Source organism: Hyaena hyaena, unplaced genomic scaffold (genome assembly GCF_003009895.1).
Source record: "Hyaena hyaena isolate Hyena2069 unplaced genomic scaffold, ASM300989v1 scaffold_619, whole genome shotgun sequence".
NCBI lineage: Eukaryota > Metazoa > Chordata > Mammalia > Carnivora > Hyaenidae > Hyaena > Hyaena hyaena.
Genome location: NW_024081252.1, coordinates 825,364 through 840,135, shown reverse-complemented (window position 1 = coordinate 840,135; position 14,772 = coordinate 825,364). Strand labels below are relative to the sequence as shown.

The window sequence follows — 14,772 nt, the reverse complement described above, 5'->3', positions numbered from 1 at the left end:
TGAATTCATTTATTAGTTTAAGAAATAAAACCCTAATGTAAGGTAACCACCTTCCATTTTGGGGGGCCAACTTGTCTATAAACACCTAAGGATATAGAATTAGACATTTCATGTATTCATTTAGATACACATATGCTTCAAACTATATTATATAAAATAACATTAGCCTAGAAGTAAACTCAAATGGTTTTTATTTTATTTAAATTTTTAGTTAGTTAACACACACTGCAATATTGGTTTTAGGAGTAGAATTCAGTGATTCCTCAGTTGCCTCTGATACCCAGTGCCCATCACCCACTGAGCCCATCCCCCACCCACCTGTCTCCATCAGCCCTCAGTCTGTTCTCTATCATTAAATGGCTCTTGTGGTTTGTTTCCCTCTCTCCTTTCCCTGCCTTCCCATATGTTTGTCTGTTTTGTTTCTTAAGTTCCACACATGAGTGACATATGGTATTTGTCTTTCTCTGATTGACTTAAGTTTCTTAGCGTAATAACCTCTAGCTCCATCCACATCACTGCAAATGGCAAGATTTCATTCTTTTTGATCACTGAGTAATATTCCACTGTACATGTGTGTATGTGTGTGTGTGTGTGTGTGTGTGTGTGTGTACACTACATCTTCTTATCCATTTATTAGTTGATGGACATTTCAGCTCTCTCCATTGCTTGCCCTTTGTTGATCATGCTGCTATAAACATCAGGGTGCATGTACCCCTTTAAACCTGTATTTCAGGTGGTTTTTAAAGTAAAATTATTCTTTTCCTACTCTTCACCAGCTGCATCCAGTAACCATTATAAACATCTAAAACTAGCATGAGTGAAAAAAATAAATAAATAAATAAATAAAACTAGCATGAGTGAGGTTCTTTCACGCTGGTCCCCAAAACAGTATCTTGTTCAAAACAAACTAATGTATTCAAAGTAATGTTAACTTCTGGAAGACATAGATATAACCCATTTCTTCCTCTCTGAGAGGAACTCCATGGCCTGCGTGTGATGCCCCCTGGCTGCCATGTGTCCAGATAACACTGTACGGATTGCTGCGGCCCTCTGTGCTTCAGAAGTACATCATTCCAGTCCCATCACAACCCTAGCAGGCAGACATGATAATTCATCCCATTTTGGAGATGGGGAAACTGAGGCTTTCAGACTCACAAAGCTTGCTGAAGAACCTGGATTAAACCTCAGTTCTTAATCCAGAACCAAGCTCGTAACAGCAACCCTATGTAACTTCTAAGCACACAGATAATGCACAATAATTGGTGGCAATTATTATCATGTTATTTCCCCCAAGTGCAACTAAATAGGGCTTGAATTCCACAGGGGTCCTCAGCCCAGATCCCAAGAGCAAAAGAAGTGTTGTCTTCCCCCGGCCGTCAGCAGGTAGGATGGCCGCCCATGCCTGGTGTTTCCGAGGTTGCCATGTCCTTGACAGAGAGGTTTCGCCAGGGCCCCTGCTCGCTCATGTTTTCCTTAAAGGGTGGGCCCTTCTGCGACACTCTCTCTGGGTCCCCGAGTGTCTTCCTGATGCACATCACCACTTGTTTCTTCCCTCCTCGGTTTAGGAGATAAGAGCAAGTAATTGTCTTTTATAGACACTGTAATGAAGCCTGTCATCACACAAAAGAAGTTTGCTAATAAAATAAATCAAAGCAGCAATGAAAATGAATAGGGAGCAAGCTTTTACAATTAGATTTGTACTTGTCTGGTGGCATGGTGCTTCCACGAGAAGTGAGACGGCTGTTCCGCAGGGGAGAAAGGCGCTCAGAAACGAGATGATGGGCAAACTCCTCAAGGCAGAGGAACACGGTGCCCAGGGCAGGCACCTGTGTCCCCTGTGGGCTTGGAGGCTGGCAAGGGGCCGGACAGAGAGGGAGGGAGGGAAGCCGACAGAGAGGGGTTGCAGATACATCATCTCGGTGGTCTGTGTGTGTCCCCAGCCAAATGTGATCTGGCTTCGACTACCGCTGCTCCCCTTCTCTTTGCCATCAGCTGGACTCTTTCCCCGCCCATGTGTTTCCTGGGGGAGAGAATACCCTGGGGCACCCGGACCCCATGTGGTGCCCCATGAGTGTGCCCCAGCCCTGCCTGGCCCTGTCATTCTCATGGTCAGTTACAGGTTCTGCCACCAAGTCAAGTAGAAAAACTACTTCATGGGGCACCCGGGTGGCTCAGTTAGTTAAGTGTCCAACTTTGGCTCAGGTCATGATATCATGGTTTGTGGGTTCGAGCCCCATGTCCGGCTCTGTGCTGACAGCTCAGAGCCTGAAGCCTGCTTTGTATTCCATGTCTCACTCTCTCTCTATCCCTCCCCCGCTCATGCTCTGTCTCTCTCTTTCTCTCTCTCAAAAATGAATGATTACCATTTAGGAAATCAGGCTGTAGGATAAAAAACATGATGGTGTTGGGCAAAAGAGCAAATGCTGTATAATTTCAACATGGTGGTATTTCTCATTCTTGTGCAAACAGAAATGGCAAACGCAGTCAAGTTTGGTACAGTCACGCATTAAGCGAAGGGCTTTTCATGATTGTCTCATGCCCTCGGCAGCCTTATAAGTTATTAGTGACCTGCTATGCCCAGGTCACAGACAAGGAGACTGCGGCTCCCCAGGTGAATGCCTTGTGCCAGGTCACACAGCTGCACCAAGTGGCACTGGGAATGGAGTGTGGCGTGTGCTCATAACTCCTATGCTGTGATCGTCATGGGTCTTGTGTGGCTCTTGCCTCAGTTGTGAAGGAAGGTGGGAGAGGACCCTAAAGGTGCACAGGTGGGCAACCTGGGCGATGAGCAGAACCATGGGACCTGGGATCCAAGACCACCACCTCTGGCCACCCAGTGTGAGTCATGACACCATTCTGTGCCTCCGGCTTTTGTCATATTCCCAGAGGTAGAGTCCCCTCCAGTCTTGGGATCCAGCCAGATACCTCTTCAGGCTGTTCAGGTGCTCGCAAAGGACTCAGGAGTTGGCAGCAGCTTTAGCTGAACAGGTTATCTGTCTCTAAAGGCAGTTCCCATTCTAAGCTGGCTGGCAGCAAAGGGCAGGGAGGCTGAGGAGTAAACCCATCGTCTGAAGCCAAGACTTCTGGGCTCCAGACGTCCTGGGAATCTGCAGGTGGTTTGGATGCCTCAAACCTCTCAGCAGATCAAGGTCACCCTGGTCCCTCAGGAACCTTCAGGCTAGTGGCCAGCACGGTCAGGGCCAAAGAAACCAGAGGTCACAGCAAAGAGAAGGATTTGGAGATTGATCGTTGCCTACATAAAGAACAGTTCTCTGCCAGGCAGAGCTGGAGACACAACCTTGTTAGCTAATGCGAGTTTAATATAGAGTCAGGGGAGCTGGACGCCAGCCTAGTCAACTGCCCAGGAGACCGTCAGAAATAGAGCGGAGTAAGGTGTCCCCCATCTGCTCCGCGCCACTCTACCTCCCGAAAGGCAGGGGCGGCCCAGCAGCAAGCTGGGCGATACCCTCCAGACAAAAGCACCACTTCCACGTCAGTCATTTTGTATAAAGGAAGAGTTATTGTTATGGGAGGCTGGCGCCTGATCAATATCTCCTGCTTTGAAAATAAACTTCTTGGCTTGGCCTTGACATTAATCTACCATCAGGAGCCCATTATCTCAAGACCAATGTTCTGTTCTATTGACTTGCTCAATTTTTTTTCTCCCCCAAGAGCGGACTGTAATTGCATGCCTCCAGGCAGCCCTTGCACTCATTGCAGCCCCATGCAGACATGTCCCCTTGTAGGAGGCCCGGGATACGGCACGTCTGGGGTGGGATGGAGATGGTGGCTGGCAGAGGGTCATGGGGGGCTGAGGACAGAGCACAGAATCGGGGTTACAGACGCTCCCACTCCTACTCGTCATTGACAAACGAGGGAATGTGGGAATAAATGAACAAAAATGTCCCAAGTGCAGCTGGGCCCTACCATCGTCACCACAGCCCCCACAAACCCCAAGCCACGACTGCCTCCCGGGCCTTCCCTCCCCCAGACGTGCCCCCTGCAGCCCATTCTCCACCCCACAGGCAGAGTCCTCTTCAGAAAGTAGAAACTGGATCATGTCGTCACTCTCCCTGAAGACTTTCGGGGAAGCCTCCGTGTTCTTCCCTGCAAGACCCTTATGATTGTTCTGCTCAGCCCTCTGACCTTCCCTCCCATCTCTGCTTCTACTCCAGGCCTCTGGCTTTCTCTGTTCCGTGATGAAGCCAAGCTGGCCGTACCTCAGGGCCTTGACACTTGCTTTTCTCTCCACCTGTTCTCTCACCCCTTGGATCTTTATATTACTTTTACCTTCTCCTTATTTAAGTATCATATCTAATATTCCCTTCTAAGTAAGGATATCCCTGACTGGCGCAGGTAGCATATCATCTCAGAGATCCATGCAATGAGTCTTTCCAGATACCTTGCTTTGGCTTTTTTAGAGCACACATCGCCGTCAGAAACTTGCTTTCTGTAGTGCTTATCTACTGCCACAGGAAAAAATACCCCCGAACATGCTGTAATAGACAGTGTCGTGAGGTTTGCGCGGGTCAGGGGCTTGGGGGTGACTTAGCAGGACATTTCTGCTTGAAGCTCTCATGAGGTTGTAGTCAGGGTATCCACCAGGGCCATGGTCATCCGAAGGCTGGACCGGGCCTGGAAGATCCCTTTCTAAGATGGCATATGGCTGGCACGTCGGCCCTATTAGCAGAAGGCCCCCTGCCCCTCACCCCCTGGATCTCTCCACAGAGCTGCTCAGGTGTCCTCACAGCATGGCAGCCAGATGCCCCAAAGCAGGTGACCCCCACGGAGGAAGGTGGAAGTCACAGTGTCTTTTATGACTCCCATTTCTGCAGTTCTCCTTTGGTTACATGGGTTAGCCCTCATGTGACTCATTCGGGAGGGAGGTGTCTCAAGGGGCAAAGAGCAGAAGGTGAGGATCACTGGGGGCCATCTTGGAAGTGGCACACCACACTCACCCTCCGTGAGAACGAGGGCCCTGGCAGACTCAGCACTGTGTGTGCCCCACACAAGGTCTGGCATGTAGCAGAGACCCCCTAAATCTCAACCAGGTGTCCGAGTGAATCATTAGCGTGTGTCACTGTTACGACTGCGCGAAGTCTTGTGCTGAATAAGCACTTCACGTGCAATATCTCACCCCCCACGGCCTACCTCATTCACTCCTCTACAGACGAGGAAACTGAATCTCAGAGAGGTGAAGTACCTTGATCCAAGTCGCAAACCTGGTAAGAGTCTGAGCCAGCGTTTGGACCTAGGACTGCTGAGGACAGCCTGTGTAGGCTGGGCCACTCAGGGGATGTGAGTCAGCGTTGATGGTACTTAGGAAGAATTCCCAGATTGCCATCCGATCAGCATGCAGTCACACTCGGGAGCTCTTCGTGACGCCAGAGATGTAGGAAAAGAAGGAGAAACTTCAGATCACTCTCTACGGTGATACCCAGCTGTGTGGCTTAGTGAGCCAGACTGCAGAGAAGGCAGGGCAGGGAGCTGCTGCCTCTCCTCAGGGTGACCCAGCAAGATCTCCGAGGAAACTCCAGAACCTGGTGCCACAGTCAGGAAATACACAGGGCCTATGTGCCATCTCTTCCCCTCTCATACCTGTGGCGGACATCACCAAGGTGATCACCACATTCTCCCACTGAGCCCCCACTGCTGCCTAGAATTCTCACCACAGCTCTCCCCACACATGCACCTGTTCGGAGCCCAGACTCTGGAGTCGGCTAAAGCCAGGTTTAAATTCTGGCTCCACCACTCCCTAACCCTGTGACCTTAGACAAGCTTCTTGGCTTCTCTGAGCCTCAGTTTCTTCATCTGTAGAATGGAGCTTCATTACTACCCACTTCACTGGTTTTCTGACAAGGCTTAAATGCAGTTGTGCATGGGGGGCTTGGAGCAAAGAGCGTGGCAACGAGGAAGCACTCAGTGCTGTCAGCTGTTGAAAACTGCTGTTGTTATTACTCTGTTTTCCTCATTCTGTAAATGGGGGCTTTAATAGACAGTCCCAAGCTGATGCTTTCAATGAATGTATTGGAGGAGGGGACAGTGGCCTTGAAGGGGATGGTGAATGAAAGGCAGAACTGTCATCTTCTTTCTTCTTCCCACCCTACAGGTGTGGATGTGTGGAGGCCGCATGGAGGACATCCCCTGCTCCAGGGTGGGCCATATCTACAGGAAATACGTACCCTACAAAGTTCCAGCGGGAGTCAGCCTGGCCCGGGTAAGACGGTGGCTCCCTGGATGGGGACAGGGCGAGGGGCTAGGCTCATCAGCAGAGCAGAGGCATCCCGAGGCACCTGGAAACTGGAAGTCAAGTGACCCACGGGTGACGATATGTGCCCCCCTTCCCCAGCTCTCCAAGTAAAATCCAATTTAAGAGAACTTACTTAAAGCCCTGCTTAACCACTTAGCAGCTGTGACCTTGAGAGAGTTGCTTAACTCCTCTGAGCCTGTGTTTCTTCCTTTACTTAAAAGAAGCTAATTTTTTTTCAACTCTTGGCATGGCCAGGAGAATTAGGGAGATGGCATCGTTACCCCAAGTGTGACAGACATGATGATTTTAAGTAGCAGATATAGGAACATTTTTATTTACATGTGTTTAAATTAATGTGCTTTAGAAATTAATATGTATTAGTGTAGCAACCTTGTGATTTCACAGATATTACTAGGATAAAGCTAATTTAAGTGCAGAGTTAGACCAGAAGTGATTTAAAGAAGCCTATTGTTAGCTAAAAATATATTAATCCAGGTGGAGTGGTGTGTTTAGGGAAGCCGGAGACAAGGCACTGAAAAGTTACTGGCATGAGGGTGGTTAATAAATATCAGGATCGTTCTCTTCTCCCCACCCCCTCCCCACTAACATTGCCAGAAATTCTGTATGTCAAACTATTTCATTACCTTAAAATGGTTTGTATTAATCGCTGATTGAATTAAATTGGCCACTGGCTACAAATAGAAATCTGTTAGCCAGAGATTTGTTTTGGGGGCTGTTTTGTTTTTTGTATTAATGATATTTCACTGAGCCGTAAATTTTGAAATATTAAGTGTCTTGAGAAAACAAAAATATAAAAAAACAAGGTGACCACAAAGAGAAAATGGGGCGGGGGGTAGGTAGTCCCAGAAAGTGAAGAGGGCTGCAGGGAGGTCTGGGGGAAGCTGGAAAGGTAACCAGGTAACTGGCACAGCTTGCCTCGTGGAGATCCCTTCCGGCAGAGACCCCTTGCGAGCCTATTTGGCATCAGTCTGTACAGTGTCCTTCTGCCCTAGCTATCGCATCCCCCCCACCCCCCCACCATGCGCGTGCGATGCATGCAAAACTGTAGGCCCTGGGTCAGGAAGAGCCCTCGACCTGCGAGGTACAAGGGAGACCAGACAGCCCTACTCCCAACCTGACCCGCCCCCCTCCCGCCCTACGCCCCATCCTCTGATGGGAGCTGAGCTCCGAAGGCGGCAGAGGCTGCTTTGGGGACCATGTTGAAGGAAAAGAGAGCCAACAGTGCCCTCTAGTGGTAAGAGATTCTAAGGACAGCCGCACCTACCATCCGCGTTTAGGACAGCCCATCAACGCGGGGTGGTGTGGGAAGGCGGTTCTAGATTCAGCTGGAGAGGTAGGAATCCCTTGTTTGTTTGTTTGTTTGTTTGTTTGTTTGTTTGTTTGTTTGTTTGTTTTTTGAGATCCCATTGGCAATCCCAGAGGAAGGTGCCAGGCAGGAAAACAGCACAAAGTGCTCAGTAAGCCCAAGATTGCGACTCTCAGCTACTAGGAATGGTGGGACCATGGGGACATCCCTGACCCCTGAGAAGGACTATTCCCGAAGCATCCTTTTCTTATCCGCTCATTTATAAGACCCGCCTCGTAAAAAGGCACCACCACCTCCTGTTTACTGAACCATAGATGAATTCAGTGAATAACAGCTAACTGTAGTTACACATAAAAGCTTCCTGTGGGCTAGACATTAGGCAAGGCATCTTCCATACTTATCTCACTTAATTCTCGCTTATTTTTAATCCCCATTTGAGTGATGAGGTAAGTGAAATGTAGAGACATTACCAACTAGAGCCAGAATTCAAAGGCACTTAGGTGGGACCCATGCCTGGCACAGAGCAATTGTTCCTTAAACAGTGACTGCTGTTGTTAGCATTTATGTCAGCATCCATTAACAAGACTGCGAAGTTTCTTTCAATATCTTCTCTGAATTCTGCCTTTAAACATTTTAACTTCTTTCTCACCTGTGTGTACTGTATCAGTCTCCTGTTGACTTTAAACCAGTTTAAAGCTCCCCTGAATTTTTGTCAAAGTATCTAACTACCCCCCTTGAGTTGCAGATCATATTTTAAATGTTTGCTTAGTGTTTTAACAGCCAAATCCTTATGGAGCATTATCTCCTAGAAGATCATTTTGATAGATTCGAGGAGAGGTCGTCTAAAAGCCCTAAAAGAGCTGCATAAAGAGAGAAACCAAAGTCTTACTAAAGGTGTACAGGTTCCAACAGGACAAACGGTCAGGAAGTAGCGAAGCCACAATTCAGGAAGGCTGAGCTAGCCAGCAGCTCCCCTGCCTCAAGAACAAGTAGCCAGGCTTAGTGTGTTTACTAAATTTGCTAAAAACTCTCTTGTTTCTGCCCCTGGAAACGGGTCTTAGGGAAGACAACAACACAAACCCACTCAAATTTGCAAAAAAATTTTAAAAAGTGGATTCTTCTTCCAAGCATCTAGGCAAATCTCTGTAATGCAAGTGTAAGAAAAGCAGACAGGACTGGGACCAGGAATTAGGAATGAGGAGGGATGACAGGAGCACCCAGCCTGCTAAAATCCCAGAATCCTTTGTGTGACTCTCACAAGGAGGGGGATGTACTGGAAACAAATGTAAAGTCCTTTCCTTTGGTCCAGTCAGCTGTACCAAAAGTTCAAGACATGGGAGAAATGGTTTATGAAGGCATGTCTAGAAAATGCAATATTCATTAATATAGTAACTTAAGAATCAATTAAAATCAAAACAGTATGTGATTTCTCCTTTTATAATAGCACTGGTGAATTTGGGCACCTTTCCTTGGTCAGATTGGCCACTTTGGCCTGCAGAGAGAGACAGAAAAGTATAGCAGTTCCTCACCATCCCTGTGGCATGGGCAGATTAGTGTGCCAAAGGGCCTAGGTGGGCAGACTGGGAAAAAGAGAGTCTTTGGGTCTACAAGCCTTTTTTTGGCTTTCAGCTTTCTCAGGGCACAGATTTAAATTAAGCGCACCCTTTGCTGTGCAGGGGCCTAGGCAGGTATAAGAATGTTCCTTAATTCTTTTCTAACCCGCCGTCAATCTCTTCAGCACTCAGAAAGAATGAGGCACCAGCAAGGAAATTCCAAAGCTTCCTAGTCCCAAACTCAGAGTCAGCAAAATCAAGAAGTGGGTGAAGTTTGTCGTTGGCATGCCCCCCCCCCCCCCCCCCCGCCGATGGCTTCCTTCCTCCTTGCTCAGGGGTCAGCAAACTGTTTTTGTGTGGCCTGTGGAGCTAAGAATAGTTTTTCACATTTTTAAATAGGATGAAAAAGTGAAAGAATAATATTTTGTGATACATGAAAATCAAATTTCAGTGTCCATAAAGTTTTATTGGAACACACACAATCCATTCATTTACATAAAGCCTAGGGCTCCTTTTTAGCCACCTCAGAGCTAAGACCATATGGTCTGCAAAGCCCAAAATATTTGCGATCTGACCCTTTAGAGAAAATAGTGGTCGACCCCTGCCTTATCTTCTGCTTCTAGAGATGTGAGGTGTGCAAGGTTTGAATGACTGATAACCTGCTAACTCCCTTTTACCCTTCAGAAGAAAATTTGGCTTGCACTATGGGGGAAATCCTTTGATAGCCATAAAGCCTGGAGAGTTCCATGTTGGGGGTGAAAGGCAGATTTCTGGCAACAGCCAAGGGTTGGAGAAAGATGTTTTGGAGCAGAGAATTTCCCCTGAACACTGAAGCTGAGCTCTTCGAGAACCAGCTGTCTGGGGTTCTCAGCAGGTGGTGTCTACAACTGCAGATGAAATGAGGAATTTTCATCCCAGCTAAACAGAAGAATCCAGTTTTTCTCTGTCTCCAAGTCCACTTACAAACAGGTTGTTTTCCTGACTGCTGCCTCTACTTGCCAGTAATGTGGTTGTCATTTTTATATCGATCATCCCTGTGCTTCATATTCAAAGCAGCAGCAACCTTTGTACCTCAAAGGGTTTTTTAAAATTCCACCTGCTGGTAGAATTACAACTTTTGGTTGCAAATCATCATTTGTTTTCAACCACGGTACTTGGTCAGCACCCTTAATAGGAAATGACAGAAACCCAACTCAAACTGGCATAAGCAGAAAGGGAATTCACTGACCTGTGTGAATAGAAAGTCCTTAGATAGTGCTCACTTCAGGCATGACTGGGTTCAGGTACTAAAAGGAACGTTCCTCGTCTAGCCCTCAGTTCCGCTTCATTCATTAAGCCTTGGTCAGGTTTTCTACGTGGCCCAGCAGCTCCGGCCTCCAACTTACCCAGCAATGCAAGCGGAAATGGAGCAATTCTTCCCCATAGTTACGGTGAAATTGCCAGGCTAATGTCTATTGACATTGGCTTGGCGTGAGTCACGTGGTCAGTGCTGACCAATCCCCAGACCCAGGGCTGATTCCCATGAGCAGGGCTAGTTCATGCACCTTTCCCGAAGCCCTGTGAGAGAGAAGGCCGAAGCAGAGGAGGGAGGCTACCCCGAGAAAAGAATGGAAGATGCAGGTAAAACTTCAGCCAGAAGTTGTGGAGTCCTTAAAACATGCATAAATAAATACACAAGGCTTTAAAAACATGGTGGTCTACAGTCTTTGGTGCAACATAAAATAAGAAAGATGAATCTCAACTTCCAGGACGCTTCCCCCCCCACCCCCCCAGCCGGGCCTGACCCTTCCACCTCCCTGTCGCCCTCCAGAACCTGAAGCGAGTGGCGGAGGTGTGGATGGATGAGTACGCCGAGCACATTTACCAGCGCCGGCCCGAGTACCGCCACCTCTCTGCTGGGGACGTCGCCGCCCAGAAGAAGCTCCGCAGCTCCCTTAACTGCAAGAGTTTCAAGTGGTTTATGACCCAGATCGCCTGGGACCTGCCCAAATTTTACCCGCCCGTGGAGCCCCCCGCCGCAGCTTGGGGAGAAGTGAGTCTGAAGGGCCCTTCTAGCTCCATAATTGGTGTCCAGTGCAAAATGCAAAAGCGGACCCCCTATTCACAAGACAGGCAAAGAGTGCCATTTAAGGCTTGAAATAGAAAACACGTTCCTTTGCTGATTCTCTCTAGCCTTGTGGTGGTTTTTTATATGCTACTTAATGTTCTAAGTAGAGGAAAATTAAAACTTTAATATTAGCATTAATTTTACCATTCAGCTTCATATTATGCAGTGTGAGTTTTAAATGCAAGTAGAAGAGCATTTAGCTCATGTGCCAGATGGGTGAAATTTCACAATCTGTATTTTAGCCCTCGTACGTGCATATATATTTCTTAACCAGAACAATGCAAACACAGCACAAGCTAACTCAGCTGATTTTATTTCACTTGTTGATAATGCGAACTTTCTTTAATTTTATTAAATTTTATAAAGTTTACTTACTCTAAGAGAGAGGGAGAGAATGAGTAGAGGAGGGGTAGAGAGAGAGAGAGAATCCCAGGCAAGCTCTGTGCTTCCAGTGTGTAGCCCAACTTGGGGCTTGAACTCACGAACCATGAAATCATGACCTGCACTGAAACCAGGAGTCAGTCACTTAACCAACTGAGCCATCCAGGCGCCCCAATAATGCATGCTTTCTAAACCCCTTCTATCTGTGGCTTGCTAATGAGTGAGGCAGAGCAGAAGGAAAATAAACTATTTTCCTAATGAACAGCTAAGGATTGCCCTATTCTTCCCTTCCTTCTGTGTTGTTATCTGCCGCTGGTAAGGGAAGTGGTCTGCTGGTCCAGGGAAGTAATGCAAGTAAGAGGCTACTAGAACTCCTTGGCCCCTCTTTGTGCAGTCAAGTTCTGGTTGGAAAGTGTGGCCTTCAGACATGCCAGCACCCCACCTCGTCTTAGCTGTCACTCCCATGAATGTGGGACCCCCAGGATTCTGTGCTTCTGGGGGATCACAGGTGTTACATGCAAACACAGGAAAAAGGTACAGCCAATGCTGTTTATTCTCTGTATTTAAGAGTCTCTTACGGTTTGCCTCTCTGTGTTTTTATTTTATTTTTCCTTCCCTTCCCCCATGTTCATCTGATGAGTTTCTCAAATGCCACATGAGTGAAACCATATGATAACTGTCTCTCTCTGACTAACTTATTTCATTTAGCATATTACCCTCCAGTTCCATCCATGTTTTGCAAATGACAAGATTTCGTTCTTTTTCATTGCCAAGTAGTATTCCGTTGTATACATATACCACATCTTCTTTATCCATTCACCAGTCGAACACTTGAGCTCTTTCCATAATTTGGCTGACACATGAAAAGATGCTCAACATCACTATCAGGGAGTTATAAATCAAAACCGCATTGAGATACCACCTCACACCTGTCAGAATGGCTAAAATTAACCCAAGAAACAGCAGATGTTGGCGAGGATGTGGAGAAAAGGGAAGTCTTTTGCACTGTTGGTGGGAATGCAAACTGGTGCAGCCCCTCTGGAAAACAGTATGGAGGTTCCTCAAAAAAGAATTAAAAATAGAAGTACCCTATGACCCAGCATTAGCACTACTATGAATTTATCCAAAGGATAAAAAAATGCTGATTCGAAGAGGCACATGCACCCCCAATGTTTACAGCAGCACTGTTATTAAAAATTTTAAGACCACGACAGCAGAACTTTAAACCAATGACAGCGCCTTCTGAGTGAGGGGTGCTAGGCCGCTACCCATGTCACACTCATGAAGCCCATCCTGCCGGGGGAGGCAGACCATCTTCTAGGAGAAGCAGCGCTCTGTCACCAGATTCTGGCTCCTGGTCTCTGAGCTGAGATGGACATTCTAGGACTGGGGGACAAGGAGCATAAGAGTTAGATCTCCTTCCTTGTAGGTGACAAGTCCAATCTGAAGTGAAAAGAGAAATGTATTGAATCTCGTAGAAACTTTGGGTAGCTGTGACTTCAGACACATCTGGATCCAGTGGCTCAAATGATGTCAGTTCACCTCTGCTGCCATTGCTGTTAGCCTCATGCTGAGGCTAGCAAGATGGTTTCCAGAAGCTTGAAGCTGACCCAGCAACAGAAGGTAGATGCCTGCCAGTAAAGCCAGCACCGGTTCAGGAATCAAGTCTGATTCTCTGGTCTGGACCAACCACTGTGGCCACTGGAGGAAGAGGGAAAGCAGGGGTGGACAGACACACTGAGAGCCCACAGAGTGGGCAAAGGGTGGTGGCCCCCTAGAAAATCAGGGTGCCGAGGAAGGAGTGATGTGTTTGGGCCAGCAGAAGCACCAGGTGTGGCTTGTTCAAATTCACACAGCAAGTTAGAGGGGCCTTTCCTGACTAAGCTGTGGGGCCCGCTCTATCCAACACCAGCATCGATATCTAGAAGAGGTGTCCTGTTGACTTCCCTCATGAACCTCTTCATTTCTCTGCTGGTTTATTGGCTTTCTCCCCTGTATTAGGGCCAGTCCTCCGATAAGCAGATACCAAGAGACTTGTTGGGGGAACGCCTGAGAGAAGGAACGAGAAGGGAGCCAGGAGAGGCTGGGAGATCTGCTGTGGGGATGCTCTGCCCTCTGAGAAGGGACGAGGGGGGGGAAGGGCTGGCGCAGGAGGAGTCCCACGCTGCAAGGATGCACTTGAGCCAAGTTACTGAGCAGTCTTTGAGCCAAATCCATCAGAGGAGTCGGCATCTCCCCGGAATGGGCCTCTGCCACAGCACCCCTGTCCCCTCCGTCGCTGGCTGGAAGCAGCCCATGGGAAGCACGGCCTCCCCTCAGACACAGTGGATTCAGAACACATCAGCCGGGCAGTCAGACTCCCTGCAGCAGGACAGCTGAGGGACACGTTTTCACGGCCACCACACCTCCAACCCCTCAGTCAAGATAGGGATGATTCTGGGGCGCCTGGGTGGCTCAGTCGGTTAAGCGTCTGACTTTCGCTCAGGTCATGATCTCGTGGTTCTTGGGTTCGAGCCCCGTGTCGGGCTCTGTGCTGACTGCTGGCTCAGAGCCTGGAGCCTGTTTCAGAGTCTGTGACTCCCTCTCTCTCTGACCCTCCCCTGCTCACGCTGTCTCTCTCTCTCTCTCCTAGAAATAAATAAAACATTAAAAAAAAAAAAAAGATAGGGACGATTCTGTGAGGCGGGAACTACACGGTGGGGCACCTGTACCGGACGGGGGCCTTTATTTAGGTCATGAGCGCTGGCTGAGCAGCGAGGCCATCGGCTCTGAGCCCGGCACTCCTTCCGCCACACCACACCCTGTCTTACTGAAACTCCGGTTGTTCTTTGGCTCGAGAACCTCTTGCCATTCACCTGCTCTCTAAGGCCAAGACCCCACAGCAAAGAGGTCCTGTCCTTTTCAAGGGTCGTTTTCAAGATATGGTCCCTGGGTCACCTGCAATGGAGGTAAAATTCAGTTCCTGGATGTGCTGGATCAAATTCTCTAGGAATAGAGCCAGGGAGTCCTTCGAATACCACCCCCCCCCCCAACTTCCCGGTCTCCACCGCCAGCCACCCTGTGACTTTGCATGCTCTAGGACAAAGCTGGCTTTGGAGGAGCTCCTCTCCACGGACTGATTCTTTCTTTATTGAGAGGCGCAAGGCACTTCTCC

At 48.2% G+C, this 14,772-nt stretch overlaps 1 protein-coding gene across 2 annotated transcripts in view; it reads left to right on the top strand.

Annotated features, from left to right (window-relative positions):
- GALNT10 (polypeptide N-acetylgalactosaminyltransferase 10) overlaps positions 1-14,772 on the top strand; it is a 218,290-nt gene that overhangs the window by 195,219 nt on the left and 8,299 nt on the right. For both annotated transcript variants that reach the window (XM_039257471.1, XM_039257472.1), the window contains 2 exons: positions 6,110-6,217; positions 10,941-11,162. In XM_039257471.1, coding sequence (XP_039113402.1) covers positions 6,110-6,217; positions 10,941-11,162 — 330 coding nt within the window. The remainder of the gene's footprint in view (positions 1-6,109; positions 6,218-10,940; positions 11,163-14,772) is intronic.